Here is a 20,451-nt window from a genome sequence, read left to right as displayed (position 1 = left end):
AAAAGTCAAGAACTTCTTTTATTTTAAAATAAACATTGAAGATTCCCCCCTTCCCCACCACCCTACAAAACTTTGAATGTGGAATGTTCAATAGCCTATCCATTTTAGAAGGTTACAAAACCAGCAAAAACTCCAGTTGTCTAATGATGAATGTTTGAGAATAGTTTTATGGGTTTAAGTAGCTGAGCACCTACTGGAAAAAGTCCTTAGCTAAAGGCTGAAAACTAAATTCAATTTCTGCACAGAAAATACCATTAACTTAGTAGCCTTTGCTTAATATAAGGTGGGGTTCATTTCCCATGAAGTCAAAGTGGGATACAACAAGCAGCATTAAGTTCACAGGCACACACAACTAGTGCTCCAACTGCTGGCACAAATTTCAGCATCGCACATAAATTACTAAACTGTCCACCGTCATCAGGCTTGGGACTCTCCCTATACATCTAGGGGAGGGAATCACCACTTTGAATATAAATACCTCCATGTGAAACAGATAATTCAGTTACGGTTAGACAAAAGGTAAGTGCAAGTACTGTAGAAATAGCTACTGGAGATAACCATAAAATTTGTAACACTAAACTGCATGGGTGAACCACATAAGCTGCTAACTGTTGAACACCAGTGTTTCAAGATACAACTTTTATAAACATGTTTTATTTGTTTGCTTATACCATCAGAAGTGAAACTACTGACTGTCATTTCCCTAAAATAGGGAAATCAATCTAAAACACATACTGGTGCTTTTCAAAAGATAGCAATTTAAAAGGGTGGCAGCAGCAGGCATTTGATGTCTTTTTCTTATAAAAACTTTCAGGCTGCAGGAAAAACATGTAACCAAGAGTGTTATGATTATCCATTAGATTTTCATCAGTACCTGTACCAATTTAGGTGACAATACAGCAAGATCCAAGGATTAGTGACAGACAATGTACGTCATAAGGAATGATATTTACTACCAATCCTTACAAAACTCATTGTCAAAGAAACTGTTAAGTGTTTGAAAGGTATCTAAATATTTCACATTAAGTACAGAAGCGGCCATCCAGATTATATCCCTTAATTGTTGCATATTTTTCGAAAAGTGCCAATCAAAGCCTAATTTTGCATTTTGGCTTTGTCTTATACAGTATCAGCTGTTAAAAAGCAATTTACATGTGTCTTGAACCACAGTCGTCTGGCCAGAGGGTGAACAGTGCCGTGTCAAGCCTAAGGCTGGCACCAGCCTTGTCTGTGTGATTAGGGCCCATGCATAATTCGGTATGCATCTAAATGTTCAGTGCTCCAATTTAAGTGGAAAAGCTGTGAAATGCAGTTGTTCTGCCAAACCACACTCCACTCCTTCCATCTTCCTTTCAAGGGAAGTATTTTAGTTTTGTCAGTTACCACTGAATGACTCTAGGGCTGATTTGTAGATTTTATCCAATGTCAGAAGTCAGTCTTGCTTTATCCAAGCCACTTCAAATAACTATGGAGATATCACCCCATTAAAGTATATTATGTTTTACTCCTAAGCAAGGGTGAGGAATCTGAGTATCATGTGCAAGGCTCAAGATGACGCTTAGGACAGAACATGCAGAGTAAAAATAGTTTCCTTCCATATCCAGGTAATATAAAGCTGACAATTGTAGTCCTGTCTTTATGGGATGAAAACAGTCCCTTTACAATAAGTTTCCTGAAAGGGAGAACAAATAGATAATAACTCTTCTGGTAACATATTATGGTACACTGGCCAGTGTGTTTTTGGCGATTAAACATAATCCTGTGAATCAGATTAATTCACTTGCTGAGTGTTCATTTGCGGCATCCCTCTGTTGGGTCTTGGGGGCCCTCCACGACCTAGAAGACAAAAATGGCATTTGGTTTTTCTTTCAAATATTATTTGTTTTGCCTTCAAGCAGATTTTCATGTGAAGTCAAGAAGCATGTGGGCAGCTTGTCACATTATTAGGTTTAAGAGGTCAATTCTTCAGTGTTCAAGTTTCACCTGTCCTGGAAGTTGTCATGCGCAAATTTGCTCATGTTCTCTAGTTAAAAGAAGAGTAGAGCTAATGGAGTATTCCACCAGTACTCATTCATTCATTCATTCAACAAGTATTTATTGAGTGCCTACTATGTGCCAGGCACTGTCACCAGGCGTTGGAAATAGATACAGCAGTGAAGACAGACAAAGTACCTGCTCTCGTGGAGCTTACATTCTAGTACACACGCTAGCTTACATTTCAGTGGTAACATCATACTATCAAAATTAATAAAAGCACCAGAATGAAAAACAGACCTTATTACCTAAACTGTTATAAAGAAACTACATAACATTCAAAATTGTATAATGAGTTGTAACAGATAAAGTAACTTTTTACATGCTGTTAAAACAGATTTTTAGCTACCAGTCAACTCAACTTTCATTGAATATGCTACAAGGTGAGAAAGAACATAACCCACATTCACATGCAAATATCCTTTGATACTTCAAGTCAGTAATTCCCAAGTGATCCATAATTAAAAAAAAAAAATGCACCTTTTTTGCTGGCCAGTTTCTACTAGCATTGAAATTAAAGAATTTTGTAATTCCTCCTTAATATACATTTGTATACATATTATGGCCAATATCTAGAGGAAATCAATTCAACTTCCCTCAAATCAGAGAACCATTTAGAACTTCAGATCGTATGAAATGCTACCTCTAATTGTTACACAGATTGACTTCCTACCCAAATAGGAAGTAGTTTTCCTATATTAAGAAACAAAACAAAAAACTCTTAAACCTGTAATTTTTAAGTATAGTCCTGCAAGTTGGTTATGAATTTGGAGGCTTTGTTTAAAAGTCAGAAATAATGACATTTATATCACTAATAGTGGCCCAAAAGTCATTGAAATTTCAATTTTCTATCACTTCTAAATGGTTCTCTAAATGTAACTATGGCTTATCCGGCCATTAAAGGGTTTCTGGCCCTAAAATATAATAAGCATGTTTCAAAAATTAAAGAGGAATAATAAATTTATATAAATGTTCAATCTCATTCCAAAAATGTCTTACAAAAATGTTTCAGTTTAAGTACTTCCTAAAAACATTTAGCAGGTTTTAGGACCTGAAAAATAATTTGCAGTTGGAAAAACACTTTCTGAGGAGGAGAAATGTTCTAGTTTTCAAGACAGTTTATATAGTAACAGGGATAATCATTCAAAAAATTAAATTTGGGTTCAAGGTAAGTTTTAGAAACAGAGCATTTCATTTAATCCCTAGCAACAACTCTGGAAATGATAAATGTATTCCTAACATGTAACCTACATGCAGACTATGAACAGCTCTTCCAAGGCCAGAACAGAAGCTCCACTTAGGAGCTAGGATCACCACCACAAAATATTACCTCGTGGGGCTCCCCGTGGTCCACTCTGCCCAGAGCCTCGCTTGAAATTCTGCTGATATCCATCCTAAAAGACAAGCTAGTTAGTACTGAAGAAAAGGTAATTTTTAATGCTTACTCTATTCTTACAGTCTTTTATAGCATACAAAATTCTGTTATTCTTTTAGACATTTAAACATAGCATTGCTGTAAGATATTCCGTAGTAGTACTTCTCTTATTTTCAAGATCAACGAGATACACTTCTTTGCTCATAAAAATCATTGTGTTTATAAAACTCTATTAAATGAATCCCTATACTGAGTGCTAAGGAAAGCAAAAGTCATCATTCTCCACAAAGAAGTATCTTGTACAGAGGTTCAAAATTAGCCCCAAATTACTTATTCTAGTTCGTCAAGCAACTACATTAGTCCCTTTCATTGCGGTACTTAGGTCAGGTTTATATTTTTAAACAATTTCACCTACCCGCTGATAGCCAGAGTAGTCCCGGGGAGCACTGAATTGAGATTGTGTATAACCACTGTTTGGAGTGTTAGTAGAGAATGAAGGGCGGTAACCATCATATCCTCCTAAAATTTAGGACAAGAAGAAAAAGAATATATATATTTTTTTATCTTAAGGAGTTTTTACCTTCTCACTACTGACCAAGGAAGAACTGAAACCTGTAAGCCATGCTAGTTATTCAAACTAATTTCTAATTTCCTACCCTGATCTATTTGTCTCTATTGCCTTAGAAGATGAAACTAGTTACCTATCCTTGCACATACACACACAAAAACAACAAATCTCCATAAGGTCTCGTAATTTATAGAAAGCACTATCCCTTACAGGACAGTGGTAGATATGGGTTTAATAGATACAAAATACTCAGTCCCAGTTCTGCCAACTTAAATAACTCTTATCAACACATACAAAAAAAAAAAAAACTGGTTTACACTGTACATAAGAAGCTAATGCAGAGAGATACAATTTTTCATAAACAACATGACGTATTTCTATATACTGTGCAAATCAGAAAATATGAACTTTCTTTTGGGGGGTTTTGTCTTTACCTCTGAATCCATTAGCAGGTCCTCTGTATCCATTCATCAAGCCTCTAGCACCACGGGAACCTCCACGAGACACACCACGACTGTTGTAATAGGGCTGATTGCTACGTGGAAATCCAGTGTTCTGCTGAGGAGGCTGCTGGTGGTTACCAGTCACTTGATGGGGCTGGTCCTGAGAACCATGATAAGTGCCAACCACTATAACAGAAAGAAAAAAATACATATATACATGTATACACACACACAGATACACACACCATTACAATTTGCCTGATTTCCTATATGCTTTCTCGCTTAAGAAATGTCTTACAGTCTCCTCAAAGTTTAATTCTGTCCTTAAATTTTCATATTAATAACAGAGAAAACTACACATTAATGAAATCCCTGTCTTGCTCCTACCCCTGTACTAAGCTAAGAGAATGAAATTCTCCAACAATAATTCCAGACCTCTGAGAGCACACGTTGTGTGAAAGCACACCATTCTACCCTTCCAAGTGACTTGAAAGGCTGTATTATTTAAACATCTTCTGAGAGGCACCTCTGTATAGCACAAATGACCTACAATAATCAAAAGATTTTATGTACTGAAATACTTAGATTCTGTACCATTTAATTATTTCTTTTCATTATAATAAAGCTCCTATCGCTAGTTTTCTTATTCCTCGAAATTTCCCTTGATATTTGTTAAAACATACAAAAACATACCTTCCCATAGCTAAGCAGCTATAGCTAGAATACTCAGTTACAAAGATAAATCAGCAGAGGCCTTCAACATATACCCTATCATAATACTTGAGTACATTTCAAGTATCTTTAATGCACAGCCAATTTAGAAAAGAATTAAATAGTACTCACACTGGCACTTAACCCCCTGAAGTGAAGGTTCTATTATTGGAAGTATGGAAGTATTCTAGTATGGAAGGTTGTCCATACTCTTAGATCCCTCCTCCTTCCACAATGGGGAGAAGCCTAAAATCTAGAAACCTTCAAAAATAAAATAGCAAGGTACATTCCTGGTATTACCCCAATGTTCATAATTCACAGGAGAGAAAAAAACAATGCTAACAGTAACTTTGGGAGATAAGGAAGGTATAGACCAAAGGAAGAGCCATACTCAAGGAAGAAAAAGTCAGCAGCCTCCAGTCAGCCCAAATCTCGTATGTTTGGGCAGAGAGAAAAGGTAGTTTGAGTCTTGAAAATTTATCTGACCTACTTTGTATCTTCAAGAAATCCATGTTTATGAGTTCTCAGAATGCTATTTTGCAATGAAAAAACTAGAGAATGCCTAGGAAGAAAAGGCTCTTTTTTTGAACCATGTAATGGACCAAATACACCTAAGCACAATGTGATCTTTCTATATAAATTATCTTTTACTACATTCTCAAAACATAATTATAAAGCAAATATCAGAAGTACCAGTAACATTTTCTATCCATAAAGATTCACTCAGGAAATTCCCTGGCGATCCAGCAGTTAGGACACGGGTTTGATCCCTAGTGGGGGAATTGAGATCCTGCCATGCCACATGGTGTGGCTAAAAAAAAAAAAATTTTTTTTTTTTTTTAAATAAAAAGATTCATTCATACGCAAGTAGAAAATGGTCAGAAGAAGTGAATTTTCGACTTTGTCAGTAAGAACTTTATTATCCTTGGTCAAATCTCACTGCAAGAAACTCAAAGCAGAACAATTAGTGTGATCTTTAAAGATCCTAGTTAAGTGCACATAAAGCATAAGCACACACTTTTAGTCCATAAAAAAAAGTCAAATATCCTTGCCAGATCTTTTTTTCAGGTCATTCTTGATGAGATACTAATCCAAAACTTCTGGAATGATAGGGGACTTTCCTGGTGGTCCAGTGGCTAAGACGCCACGCTCCAAATGTTGGGGGCCAGCCCCCTGGTTAGGGAACTGGATCCAACATGTTGCCACTAAAGATCCACATGCCACAGCTAAGACCCGGTGTGGCCAAATAAATTTAAAAAAAAAAAAAAAATGTCTAAAACGATGGGATACACTGACTTAATCAATGAATATCGTTTAATGCCCTCAACATGCCAAGCCAGGTCCTAGACACAAGGGATGAGATAGTTTCTGACGCCTAATTCTTGCCCATAAGGAAGTTTTAATAGTAGGAAATAATAAGTGAATAAAACATACATACAAGTAAAAACATCTGTATTATTTCAGGTAATAAGAGATTAAGCAAAACACCAAGTAGGGTAAGTGAATAACTAAAGTAAGCACATTATATTTGGACAAGGCAATGAAGGGAGGTCTCTGTGAGGTGGTATCTGAGCACAGGCTTAAAAGTCACAAAGCAAGGTATGCAAACAGTGGAATAAAGTTTCAGGCAAAAAGAAAACAAAGCATAAACGACTTTTTCTTTACATTAAAGAAAGAAGAGAATTTGTGTCTGTGGCTGTTTGTTTGGGCACATAAAGAAGAAAATAGGACATACAACAGGATCAAGGTAGGGGCCTAGATCATGGATCTCGTAAACTAAGGTAAAGACTGGGTTTCTTTTCTAAATATAATTGAAAGTCACTGGGAGGCTCTGAATAGGAAGAGAGACATCTGATTTACATTTTAAAATCACTCTAGCTACTGTGTAGAAAACAGACTGGGCTAACGTAAGAGTCAAGGGAGAGAGTTGCAATATTCTAGATAAGAGTTGATGGCTATCTAGTGGTAGTGTGGATGTATTTGAACAAAGCATATGGGGCTGATTTATTTTGTACTGAAAATCTCTGTAAATGTATTGAAGTTAATTTTCATTAATAACATATATTTTGACATGGTAAAAAAAAGATTATCTAGCATCAATGCTTCATAGTCAATTAGTGAAGTTGAGTAGAATATAAGATAGCTTGAACTCAACTGGCATGAAAGGCAAAACTAACCAAATCAAATGATAAATCAAATTGATAAATTTATCAATATGATAAATCACATATTGGTAATTGTCACAATATTTCAAACTGTTTCATTATTAGATAAGTTATGGTGATCTGCAGTCAGCAATCTTTGATGTTACAACTCAAGTGAGGTCTTGGAGGATGGTTAGCATTTTGGGGCAATAAAGTATTTTTTAATTAAGGCATGTACACTGTTTTTTAGGCATGATGCTATTACTGCACACTTAATAGACTATAGTATAGTGTTAAGAGAATTTTTATATGTACTAGGAAACCAAAACATTCATATGACTCACTTTGAGGTATTTGCTTTATTGCAGTGGTCTGGAACCAAACCTCAAGGTATGCCTTTACATGGCACTGAATAATTAAAGAAGCCTCAGAATGAGAAGTCCAATTTTATCATTCAGAAGCATAGACTGCATAACTGCCAAATTTCTATCAGAGTATGGTTGATTCAAACTCTACTGATTAGTGATGCTAACTACCACAGGGATATGTAAGAAAAATTATTGTTGACCCAAGTCTGTCAAGAAATCAGAAGAGTTATTCACATCAGTCAGGTTTACTAGTTTGCTGTGGGATTCAAATTAAATCTCTAATTATTTGAATTGAATTAGCAAAGACCTAAAAATATATATATATTTATGTCTTACAAATATAAGAAACCTACTATTGTGAGAGATATGGTAACCAGCCAAATTGTGACCTTATTTGCTGGCAAGGACTTTGTTTTAACCTAGTCTACTAAATGTAGCCTTACCATGCCTTTACTGCTTAACTTTGTATAACTGACTTGCTGCCAGATATCATGCTACCAGGCTTCAATTAATTAGCAATTAAAACCAAAGTTGATCCTAATTCAAATAGCAAGTTTAATTCCACTAAAATCACCAATGACATAGGCTATTATGAAAACTCACTGACCAAAGGAAAATGGGCATATGGTCTCCAAAACCTGCACATAATTCACATACAACAAATATGGACTTGATTGTACTCAGAATCAGCAATGAAAAATTAATTTGTTTTGGACTACTACCAAAATAAAAACTCTTGGTCACTGCCACTGTCAAATCCAAACTCGCCTAACAATGTCAATCACTCCAGTGGAAAGCAAGAAGCCAATGAGTGACACTGGTTTTCCTACCTGTTTGAAGCTGTTCTTGCTGAAGCTCTGTTTGTTCTACTTGGTGAGGCTGACTGGAAAAGCTCTGGTTGTAACTGGCCTGGTACTGATTTTGCTGTTTTAAAGTTTCTGGTTCATTAACAGGAGGAACTGGGGCATTCATATTGAATACCTATAAGTAAATAAAGTAAATGATTAGTTCTTCCCTTTATGCTAATCATTTACCTACTTTTAACGTGGCAGATTTCAATGTTGGTTTTAACTGAGATGTAAACAACAAGTATCACAAAAGTCTCAAAGATATTTATTTCTCTTTCTCTCATACACACACACACATGTCATACAGCACTTTTTAGCAGAGTATAAACAGGGATTAAAAATCTGAGAAGACACAGAATCAGAATCCTTGGAAATGCTATTATAAATGAGAAATCTTAAAAGATGCAAACCCCTGAGACATTATCACTTCGATAAATTAAATCTATGAACTTAAAGTTGACTATTTCATTATATTTTAATCGAAAATTAGTATTTTAAGCATTTGACTATGAATTTTCCTGTGAGCACTGTTTTAGCTATATTCCATTGATCACAGGATTTTCATTATCATTATTTTCTAGAAATCTTGCAATTTAGAGATGCTCACTGAAGAACCAAAGAGTAGTATCATAACATCTATTACTCTGAGATATAATTCAGTAAATTAAAAGATTCAGTAAATATGGTAAAGTGTAAACAATTGATCTCTAGGTAATGATCTGTGTTGTGTGTATGCTCCACCGTGTCCTACTCTTTAGGACCCTATGAACTGTAGCCCACCAGGCTCCTTTCCGTGGAATTTTCCAAGCAAGAATACTGGAGTGATTTGCCATTTCCTTCTTCAGAGGATCTTTCTGACCCAGGGACCGAACCCACACATCTTCTGTTTTGGGGGGCAGATTCTTTACCACTGTGCCACAAGGGAAGACCAATGATATATATCAGTCTACTTTTTTCAAATTTAAAATTCTGTTAAAGGGTGAAACTACAAAACAAAATGTAGGCACATAACTCCTAAGATTCAAGTTTATCTCTGTGAACAGAAAAAAATGAGTTTTATGTTCAATTAAACATACCCTAAAGTTACAGTAGATGCAGACTCAAGCACAAAGTTTTTGTGACATTTTGCTGAGACTCTACATGAAGATAGTACACACCAGGCACTTAATGTCAACTGACTTAATCTGCTTACCGTTTGCATGGATTGGAATGGAGCTGCATTTACATTGATTCCACTGCTATGTAAAGGTTTGCTTGTCCCAGCCTGGAACACTTGAGGCTGAGAAGCAGCAGGAAGGGATGATGATGCTGTAGTCTGGTCTGTATTTAAAGAGATCGTCGCCTAAACACAAAGTGAACAGATGCACTTTAACAGATGCAGTGAACTAAGACCATACGTATGTTAATAAACGCAACTATCTTATGAAATAAAAATATAGTGAATGCGTTAGGTCCAAAATAAAGAGATACTGTATTAACAGTTATTTGCCTCCACCCAATTCAAGTGCCTCATCAAGTTTATATGACCTAGAAACACAACTTGCCTGAATCTGATCAATCGGTTCCTTTTGTGGTCGTTGGTCAGTAGCATGAGAAGGTTGGTACAAGGGTTGAGATGCTGTATATCCCTCACTTGTGGATGAAACCAAAGGAACCTAACAAAGAAGTAAAGAAATCAAAGCTTCATTCTGTTATAAACCAACTTCATTACATATAGGGCTAAGAAATAGACATTCATGTTAAAGACACTATAAAACCTAACAACTGGGAAAATACATATATTATTAAAGCTCAAAGTTAATAAACCCAAGCCCAATTACGAAGTTCCCTATAAATGCAGATAATATCTACACTAAATTTTAAAATTATGAAATCTAAACTATGTCATGTCAAATTCTCAGTTTGAAATTTAAAAACTTCATTATAATTAAAAACCATAAGGATTAACAAATAGTTTTTATTAGTTTATTAAAAGAAAAATAAATGTAAACATGGAAATAAAAGTTGATAGCTACTCATGCCAGACTTGACAGTGATCAAACTCACACTTGGTTTTCATAAGCTAGCTAAGAAAGAGACCAAAGAACAGATTAAAAACAAAAACTACAAAAATATTTCAGTCTTACCTGTGTAGCTTCTGGCTGTACAGAAACTTGATTAGGTTGAGCAAGTCTAGATTCAGAATGAACTATAAAATTGACCAAAAAAATACTGTCATACAAAATAAAATTTCTTCAGAGATGTATAAATATCTTTTACTTAGTCTCTAAAGTCAATTTTCTATAGCCAAATCCTAAATAAACTATTTAGCAATTAGGAAAATAAATGGGGAAGTACAGGAAGGATTTTAGCTTTCAAATGAGCATTTTCAATTAACTGATACTCATTATTATTAATCAACTACCACATGCCTTTCACTTTTTTTTTTTGGAGTGTTAGTGAAACAATACTAACAAATAGGTGTAAAGCAGAATAAGAATCAATGCTAGAATTATCCCTGAAAAAGAGCTTTTTAAAGCAGTTAACTACAAAGGAGCATAGTCAAAATTTTGAGATAGATAATATTCAGAAGTATTTTAACTATCTACTTTCAATATAATTTCAAATGCTTCCACTGGAAAAAATAAAAATTTATCTTTAAAAAGCCTATATTCAATTCAGTGTGCATGTTATTGTCAACTTTCATCATTCTTCCACTACTCTTCCAAATCATGGTTAAACAGATAATCAAAAATACAGTATCTTTGGTTAGTCATTTGGAAATCATCCATTTTCACTGGAGAGTCTAGTTGACTTACCACCACCTGAAAATCTAAATAGCTTTACAGGTTATATCAGTGGTGCATGTGTTGACTGGCATAGCTAAGAAAACTATGTATTTTCTTCCTCTGGTAGAGCTCAAAAAGTGAACACTAATAACTTTGTGAGTCCCTGATCTGTTTTCTAACTCTTGGTAGAGATAAGAGCTCCCTTTCCTTTAGAAAAATCCTAACTTACCATATTAACTATGTTTATCAAACATAGTTTACTAGTTGCTTTCACCAGCAACTCCTTTTATAACATTTAAGATCAACATTAAATGTGTTACTTCATATTGTTCCACGTTTATGCCCTTAATGCTGACATGTTGTAGGAAAAAAACAAGACTCAAAATTAGTAATGGTCTTTAAGAGATGCTCCACTTAACCCAATACAAAAGCACCAACGCTATTTATTGTGCTGTTTCAAATAATGGTATAAGACTAGTGAGAAATGGAAACTTCAGCTGTCTTCTAGTCCATCTCTTCCACTTTCCTCTTAAGCATTTCCTTACCCACTCACTACTCCATCTCATTTTTAAAAGTAATAAAATGTTCAGAAATCCTCCTAAAAAGCTGCAATCATCCTTCAGAGAAAGACACCTATCTTTTATAGATTAATTTTTAAAAAGTAATTTGGTGTTTCCTTTTTTCAAATATAGATAACGTTTTTTTGTCACACAGCATGTAGGATCCTAGTTGCCTCGCCAGGGATCAAACCCGCACCCCCTGTATTGGGTACATAGAGTCTTAACCACTAGACCACTAGGGAAGTCCATTCCTAGGTTAATTTTGAAATTTAAAAAGCCAAGCAAAATTTCATCATACCAAAAAAAAAAAAAAAACAACCAGGTATAACACATCTATAGTTGTACAAGTCAGGATGTGGCTGCTATAGGGCAAGGGAAGAGGTAGTAACTAGACTACAAGAGAACACAAGTAGGCTTTTGGGGTATTAGTAATCTTCCACTTCTGGGTGCTGGTGAGTTCAAATTTGTAAAAACTCATCACACTTTAAATTTGCATGTATGTTTCTGTATGTCCACATGCCAATAAAGTTACCAAAAAAAAAACCCACCACTAATAACAATGGAACTACTACATTTATGGTTCTTATTATAGGAAAACAGAGTTAACATTTCTTACCAAATTAAAAGACACAAGATCTGAAAGTAAACATTAAAAATAAAAAGATTAATTTTCACAAACTTTACATAACCTAAAAACACTGGTTCTGTATTTCTCACATAAACATGTCACTACCAACCTGGAGGGCAAACCAGCTGGGGTATGTCCATGTTCTGTGCTGGATTCATCGGCTGTGCAGATACAATGGCAGGATCAAGTGTCTGGTTTTCAAAATCCAACATTGAATCCTAGGATATAATGCAATTCATATTTAAGTAGGATATAATGTATAAAGTTTAGGTAGGATATAATGTAATTAAGTTAATGTAAACACTTAACCTATCTATCATAGTGTTTGACTAGTATCTACCTGTATGAAATTATAGGGCCCCTGCATTTGTGCCATAAGGTCCTGTACTCGCTGTCTTCTCACGAGGGGATCGGCTTGAGCCACTGGGGTCAAAGAGTGGGGTTCTGGTACTGAAGGAGATGCAGCCTGAGGTTGCTGCTGGAGTGAATTTACCACCTAAAGCAGAAGAGGAAGACAGGTTGGTAGAATGACAGAGCTCCATCCATCACCGTCATGACTGGTCCCCAAATTACACATACCATGTATACTATAAACAGAATAACAGATTTGAATGTCATCAACCTGACCAAATTAAGTTGAAGTTAACATTCTGATCAATGCTCTCACTTCTACAGTGTTCCCAATTCCACAGGGTTGCCACATATTAATAGCATTTCAGGTTTACCTTGTAAACAGCTTTAAAAAAAAAAAAAAAAAAATACCGTGTCTACGTCCTAAAACCAAGTATTTTGCTTAAACTATTAACCCTTCTACAGTAAGTAAACCTATACATCTATATATAAATATATATCTATCTCAGTACCTGATATATACTAAGCATTCAAGAAAATGTTAGCTATTATTATCATTAAACTTGAGTTCCTATCACTTCACTCTCCACCAGTACCATAGGATCAAGCTCTATCACACCTTGTCTAAATTGCTACAGAAGCCAAATTTCACTCTACCTATCATCTTCCTAATAATTTCTCCTAATTATTGTTTTAAGTAATTCCCTGCTCTGCTAAGAAATCTCACTAATTGTTAGTACCAATTTACAAAATTCTCTGCCTGGCTGTTGCTGCTGCTGCTAAGTAGCTTCAGTCGTGTCCGACTCTGTGCGACCCCATAGACGGCAGCCAACGAGGCTCCCCCGTCCCTGGGATTCTCCAGGCAAGAACACTGGAGTGGGTTGCCATTGCCTTCTCCAATGCAGGAAAGTGAAAAGTGAAAGCGAAGTCGCTGAGTCTTGTCCGACTCTTAGCGACCCCATGGACTGTGGCCCACCAGGCTCCTCCATCCATGGGATTTTCCAGGCAAGAGTACTGGAGTGGGGTGCCATTGGGCAAGTCAAAACCTTAGTTCCTTTATACGCAATACTGAGCTAACAGAACTTGGTAATCAACAGCATCAGGGTGAAGGAAGAGTCTGAGATGACATTTCAATGTATCCCGTTAGGTAGTCTTTCTGAAGGCTATCCATGGAGACCAGATTTTCATGGTGCAACCTGATTAACAGGTTGTGTACTTTAATAGATTGAGCACATAAACCACATAGATATTTGTATATTTTCTTGTAATTAGAACAGTCAAGCAGTGATTGTATTAAATATCAACAGAAACAAATCACCTTTTAAACAGAACAGTCTTATATAATGAGTCTGTTATTATAATAAGTGTACTTATAATGCAAAATACTTAAAAATCTACATTTGTTCTTAGGAGAGATAAAAAGTACTAATTAAAGACAAAAGACAACCTTGTAATCGAGAACTCTTACCTCAACTGTTTCAACTGTCCAATCATCTACCTGCTCCTTTTCACCACTGCTGAACTGTGTTTCTGCCATAAATTGTCTATTTACATACTGCAAAGCAAAGTACATGTTTGAGACCTCTGTTTGAAAGACAGAAAGAAAAAGCTAGCATAAAATAAAAATCATACCTCTGTTGATTCAACCTCATTTTGTTCAGTATATTCTTCCACTGGCTCAGGTTCTAAAAGGTTGAAAAATGATACAAAGAGTGTAAAATATATTTTTAAAAGTTAACAATTCATTTAAATCCAGTTCCCCATCATATAGTCTGAATTTACAAAGTTATAATTAATAGTAAGTTTCTGTATTTTATTACTCTTACAATAGGAGAAAACTTTTTTTTTTACCATGTATTCCAGGCTTATTTCAACAGTAATTATTCTGGATCAAATATGATGCCAATAAACCAGCACCCTAGTCTCCACACTAATCTACTTCATAAAAGTGGTGGTGGTGGGGTGGTAAAGACTACTGAGGAATTTCCTGGCAGTCCAGTGGTTAGGACTCAGTGCTTTCACTGGCAGGGCCCAGGTTCAATCCCTGCTCAGGGAATCAAGATCTTGCAAGCCCCTTCCCCCCAAACAAAAACAAACAAAAAAACCCTGACTTAAATTGCTTTATATGGATCTGCAACCGTAAATTCCACCAATCTGCAATGTTCCCGTCTAGTTTCAACCTAATAGCTAACACTTGTATGAAATGCTTACCATTGTATACATATTACTTCCTAAATGAAGAACCTGAGAATACTGAACTTATAGAAGTTCAGTAAGTTGCCCAAGTTTTACACAGCTAACACGTGTTGTAGCCAAGATTTTATCCGGGCAATCTGATTCTAGAATCCATGCTTTTACCTATCACAACAAAACTAATACTCCTTAGATAATGCTTCCAATAGTACTCAAAATTTTATTCATCAACTTAACGTAAAAGTCCACATAGTAACTGTTTACCTATATATTAGTGATACACTGGGTGCTAGAATAGATCTCTGCTGCCTGACACATTTATAGTTGTAACTCTCCATCATAGAAAACAACAACCAAACCTCATACCATTCTCCTCAAATACTGGCATGGTAATAAGCCACAATAAATGAGCACACATCAGTCAAAAATCTATTTGAAAAGCCATATATACAATAGTTGCCCCCTTATCCATATTCCAACTGACCAATAATGTAGCAAGAGAAAGACATTTGTAACAGGGATAAAGAGCAATAAGATAAATAACTGATATTTAATACCTCTGGGAATTACTCTTAATGTGTTTTGTCAATATTTGGTCATGCTTCAAGTTTCTCTAAAAATCTAAGTGTACAAATGTAACTAAATAAATGTCTAGCTTGAACCTGTGGCAAAGGAAAGTAAAATCAAGACCCTAAACTAAAGTTCATAGCCACCTGAGTACTCACCAGCTTCAGCTGCCTGGTCTTCAACTGTAGGTGCTGAGGCTGCCTCCTCTTCCTCACACAGACCATTCTGGTGGTTGTGGGTGCTGTCAAAGTAGTTTGACTGGAAAACACGCTCAACAATTTCCTTTAGAGCTTTATCTAAAAACACATTATGAATTATAATCTTAGACTATCTGACTTAAAAGATTAAACATTCTACAAGATATAGTAGTAAAAAAAAAACAAACCCATCAACTGTTACTTAAAAAATTAAAACATTAAATTCCAAAAGAAATTTATTACAGAATAAGTGAACAAGAAATTATTTGTATTAAATTTTAAGCATTTTAAATAAGTTAGTCCAAAAAAAAAGTCCAAAATAAAATCATTAATTCTTTCAATAACCATATATTTAGCACCTAACTATACCTTACTCAATGTACTAGGCACTGGCACTACAGAAAGGTATGTAAAAGACACAGTATCTGCCCTCCCGATTATCATTTATTCATTCACTAAGCATTTATTTAGCACCTAACTATATGTTAAAAAGTGTACTAGGCACTGGGGCTACAGAAAGGTATGTGAAACACATAGTATTTGCCTTCCCTAAGCTAACAGTCCAATAGAGAAGAGCTCTCAACTACTCACAAAAACAGTAAAATACCATCTGTGAAAAGAACTACACAGAAGTACATGCACCGGACCTAATCAAGCAGAGACCATGAGAGGCTTTCCTGGTGTAAGGATTACAAGAGCTGAGATCTGGAAGATGAGTCATAGAGAGGGAAAAAGTATTTCAAGGCAGAGGCAACAGCATTTACAAAGCCCTGTACAAAGAAGGGTGCCAAATACAAGTCAATTTAAGTATGCATTGAGGCTAAAGCAAAGGAAATAAGGAAAAAGCATAAGGAAGATATGTCTAAAGACTGTTAAGGGCCAGAGTTTGTAAGGTCTTACAAACTATATATATATAAAATGTAATTAAAATAAAACCATTAAAAGATTCTAAAAAGGGATGGATGGTGAATTCAGGTGAGAGCATTACAGAAGAGAAAAGGCAGAAAAATAGAGAAAGAAGTAGATTCAAAAGATATTTAAAAGGCAAATATAACTGTCAGAACTTGGTACATAAAGCTGTCAGGGCAGCAAGTAAAGGTCTATGTCAGGAGTTAATTTCCTGGCCTTGTATAGTACATGTAGATCAAGAACTATTAATGTTCAAGCTGGTTTTAGAAAAGGCAGAGGAACCAGAGATCAAATTGCCAACATCTGCTGGATCATGGAAAAAGCAAGAGAGTTCCAGAAAAACATCTATTTCTGCTTTATTGACTATGCCAAAGCCTTTGACTATGTGGATCACAATAAACTGCAGAAAATTCTGAAAGAGATGGGAATACCAGAATACCTGATCTGCCTCTTGAGAAATCTGTATGCAGGTCAGGAAGCAACAGTTAGAACCGGACATGGAACAACAGACTGGTTCCAAATAGGAAAAGGAGTTAGTCAAGGCTGTATATTGTCACCCTGTTTATTTAACTTATATGCAGAGTACATCATGAGAAACGCTGGACTGGAGGAAACACAAGCTGGAATCAAGATTGCCAGGAGAAATATCACCTCGGATATGCAGATGACATCACCCTTATGGCAGAAATGAAGAGGAACTAAAAAGCCTCTTGATGAAAGTGAAAGTGGAGAGTGAAAAAGTTGGCTTAAAGCTCAACATTCAGAAAACGAAGATCATGGCATCCGGTCCCACCACTTCATGGGAAATAGATGGGGAAACAGTGGAAACAGTGTCAGACTTTATTTTGGGGGGCTCCAAAATCACTGCAGACGGTGACTGCAGCCATGAAATTAAAAGACGCTTACTCCTTGGAAGGAAAGTTATGACCAACCTAGATAGCATATTCAAAAGCAGAGACATTACTTTGCCAACAAAGGTTCGTCTAGTCAAGGCTATGGTTTTTCCTGTGGTCATGTATGGTTGTGAGAGTTGGACTGTGAAGAAGGCTGAGCGCCAAAGAATTGATGCTTTTGAACTGTGGTGTTGGAGAAGACTCTTGAGAGTCCCTTGGACTGCAAGGAGATCCAACCAGTCCATTCTGAAGGAGATCAGCCCTGGGATTTCTTTGGAAGGAATGATGTTAAAGCTGAAACTCCAGTACTTTGGCCACCTCATGCGAAGAGTTGACTCATTGGAAAAGACTCTGATGCTGGGCGGGATTGGGGGCAGGAGGAGAAGGGGACGACGGAGGATGAGGTGGCTGGATGGCATCACTGACTCGATGGACTTGAGTCTCAGTGAACTCCGGGAGCTGGTGATGGACAGGGAGGCCTGGCGTGCTGCGATTCATGGGGTGGAAAAGAGTTGGACACGACTGAGCGACTGATATGATCTGATCTGATACATAAAAATGAAACTTCAGAGACATTATATCAAAGGAGTATAAAGTTAATCCTATACTCCTTTGATATAAAACTATTAGGAATTTCCTGGCCATACAGTGGATAGGACTCTGTGCTCTCACTGCCAAAGGCGTGGGTTCAATCCCTGGTCGGGACCAAATAAACTATTTAACAATTTTTTGAATACTGAACAGAACACTTCATGTGCTCTCTCCCCCTCTCCTTCAGAATCTCCTGCCTCAGAGCTGTTTTAAAAACTTATGAAAGCTGAATGCAAAAACCATACTAATTTGAGTAAATTACACCTTTCTATTAACTGTACATTCCTAAGATGCAAGAATGAGGCTAGGTAGAAAATAACATCAAAACAAGGGACAGGCTTAGACTTTAACCCTTATTACTCAACAGAGTTCATGAAAATTTTATCAGACATGACCAGAAGCTACTTTTGAATCTAACAAATTTACACCCATGTCAATTACTTTCTAATCAAGTGGGGAATTCAGTACATATTTGTAGCAAAACTAAATCAAGAAGTTTTTTTTTTTAACCAACAAATACAAACAACATGGGTCAACAAATCAAAACGGATTTCTTACATGAAAAGATACATAAGCATTGGCTCCTCGTATTTGATTTACCCGTTTCCTTAAAGCAAATACATCCCAAATTATATCATACAGTTTTGCCAAAAACTCTTGTAATTTGTTTTCAATCGTAATAGCTAAAAAACAAGGCATGCAGATACTTTACTTTTGCCTTGCTGCTGCTGCTAAGTCGCTTCAGTCGTGTCCGATTCTGTGCAACCCCATAGACGGCAGCCCACCAGGCTCCCCCATCCCTGGGATTCTCCAGGCAAGGATACTGGAGTGGGTTGCCATTTCCTTCTCCTAAGTATATTCAAATATCTACTTCCGTAAATCAACATTAAAAACTGCTAACAATCCAGTCCCTTTTACTAAGTGGTTAAAATCTAAAATTCCTAATTTACTGAAGTAAGAGAAGGCAATGGCACCCCACTTCAGTACTCTTGCCTGGAGAATCCCATGGGCGGAGGAGCCTGGTAGGCTGCAGTCCATGGGGTCGCTAAGAGTCAGACATGACTGAGCAACTTCACTTTCCCTTTTCATTTTCATGCACTGGAGAAGAAAATGGCAACCCACTCCAGTATCCTTGCCTGGAGAATCCCAGGGATGGGGGAGCCTGGTGGGCTGCCGTCTATGGGGTTGCACAGAATCAGACACGACTGAAGCGACTTAACAGCAGCAGCAGTATAACTTAAAAATATCTTATAAAAAAAAAAAAAAAAAACTACATATTTACAGTTAAGGAGCTCATATATAGATTGTTGGTCTAGATAATTAATTAGCTTTTTCAAAATACAAACAAAAGAATATCCGAAATTAGCAGAAGTCTAAGAAAAAAAAAAAAACTAAGGCAATGACCATGAATAGAATGCATGGGGTGGAGTAAATGTTTTTCACAAGATTTCATCCATAAGGAAAAACCAGTCCCCATTTAACACCAAAAACAATGAAAGCCAATTTGGTGTTAATCTGTCCCCCAGAAACAGAATAAGTTAAGAACAAAACTATGTTAATTTAGGACTCCCATCTTTACCAATTTTTGGTTGTTTGAGCTGATGTTTTGATTTATATACACAAAAAAAAAATTTGCAAAAAATAAAAACATACAAAAAGGAAACAAACCAAAAAAGTAAAAAAGTAAACAGTGGATGAATATTACTTACATATTTCTAAAGTTTTCTTCAATTAACATTACTTTTAAATAGGAAATTAAACTTTAAAGGTTCTTAGTCACAAAAATCAAAAGTTGTCAGTGATACTCACAAGTTGTTCCACATACAGGTTTTTCCTTTCCTTCCAGCAAGTCCCACAGGTGAATGGAGGCATGTTCATACTGCTCATTCAACCTAATAATAAAACATCTGGTTAATTACTTTTCAGTTGTCAACACAACATTTAGAAGTTTCTGTTATACCACTATACCTCAAGCTCATGTCTCGTTCAGGGTCTGCTAATTTGTAGAACTCATCTAACAACGACAACTCCTCTTCAGACAATATTGGCACTCCATTCAAACCTTGCTTCAGGTCAGTTCTCACTTCATCATCTCCTAGTTTGTCCAAAACATACTGCAGCTCAAGTACTGTTTTTAAACGTTTCTGTTCAGCTTCCTCTCTCATAAGCTGCTCCCGACGTGCTGTCTTCTTTATTGTTTTCTGAATCTGCATAAAGACATAAACATAAGACATAGAAATAAATTTTATAAAAACTCATTTACTTCAATTTCAGGTCCAAAGTAAGTAAGACACGTTTCACTC

General features: G+C 36.1%; 1 protein-coding gene across 2 annotated transcripts in view; it reads right to left on the bottom strand.

Annotated features, from left to right (window-relative positions):
• The window catches only part of CAPRIN1 (cell cycle associated protein 1), a 36,631-nt gene continuing 16,180 nt past the window's right edge, over positions 1 to 20,451 (bottom strand). Inside the window, exons 5-19 of one of the 2 annotated variants that reach the window (XM_024975399.2) lie at positions 20,117 to 20,355; positions 19,958 to 20,040; positions 15,717 to 15,854; positions 14,431 to 14,483; positions 14,267 to 14,353; positions 12,788 to 12,943; positions 12,557 to 12,665; positions 10,618 to 10,679; positions 10,036 to 10,146; positions 9,684 to 9,833; positions 8,474 to 8,624; positions 4,412 to 4,606; positions 3,825 to 3,928; positions 3,365 to 3,428; positions 1 to 1,836 (exon numbers count right to left, since the gene is read on the bottom strand). In XM_024975399.2, the coding sequence (XP_024831167.1) occupies positions 1,772 to 1,836; positions 3,365 to 3,428; positions 3,825 to 3,928; positions 4,412 to 4,606; positions 8,474 to 8,624; positions 9,684 to 9,833; positions 10,036 to 10,146; positions 10,618 to 10,679; positions 12,557 to 12,665; positions 12,788 to 12,943; positions 14,267 to 14,353; positions 14,431 to 14,483; positions 15,717 to 15,854; positions 19,958 to 20,040; positions 20,117 to 20,355 (1,767 nt within the window). In that variant the 3' untranslated portion in view covers positions 1 to 1,771. 2 annotated transcript variants of the gene reach the window in all.

The sequence above is a fragment of the Bos taurus genome, chromosome 15 (assembly GCF_002263795.3).
Source record: "Bos taurus isolate L1 Dominette 01449 registration number 42190680 breed Hereford chromosome 15, ARS-UCD2.0, whole genome shotgun sequence".
NCBI lineage: Eukaryota > Metazoa > Chordata > Mammalia > Artiodactyla > Bovidae > Bos > Bos taurus.
This window is presented reverse-complemented; position numbering and strand designations above follow the sequence as displayed.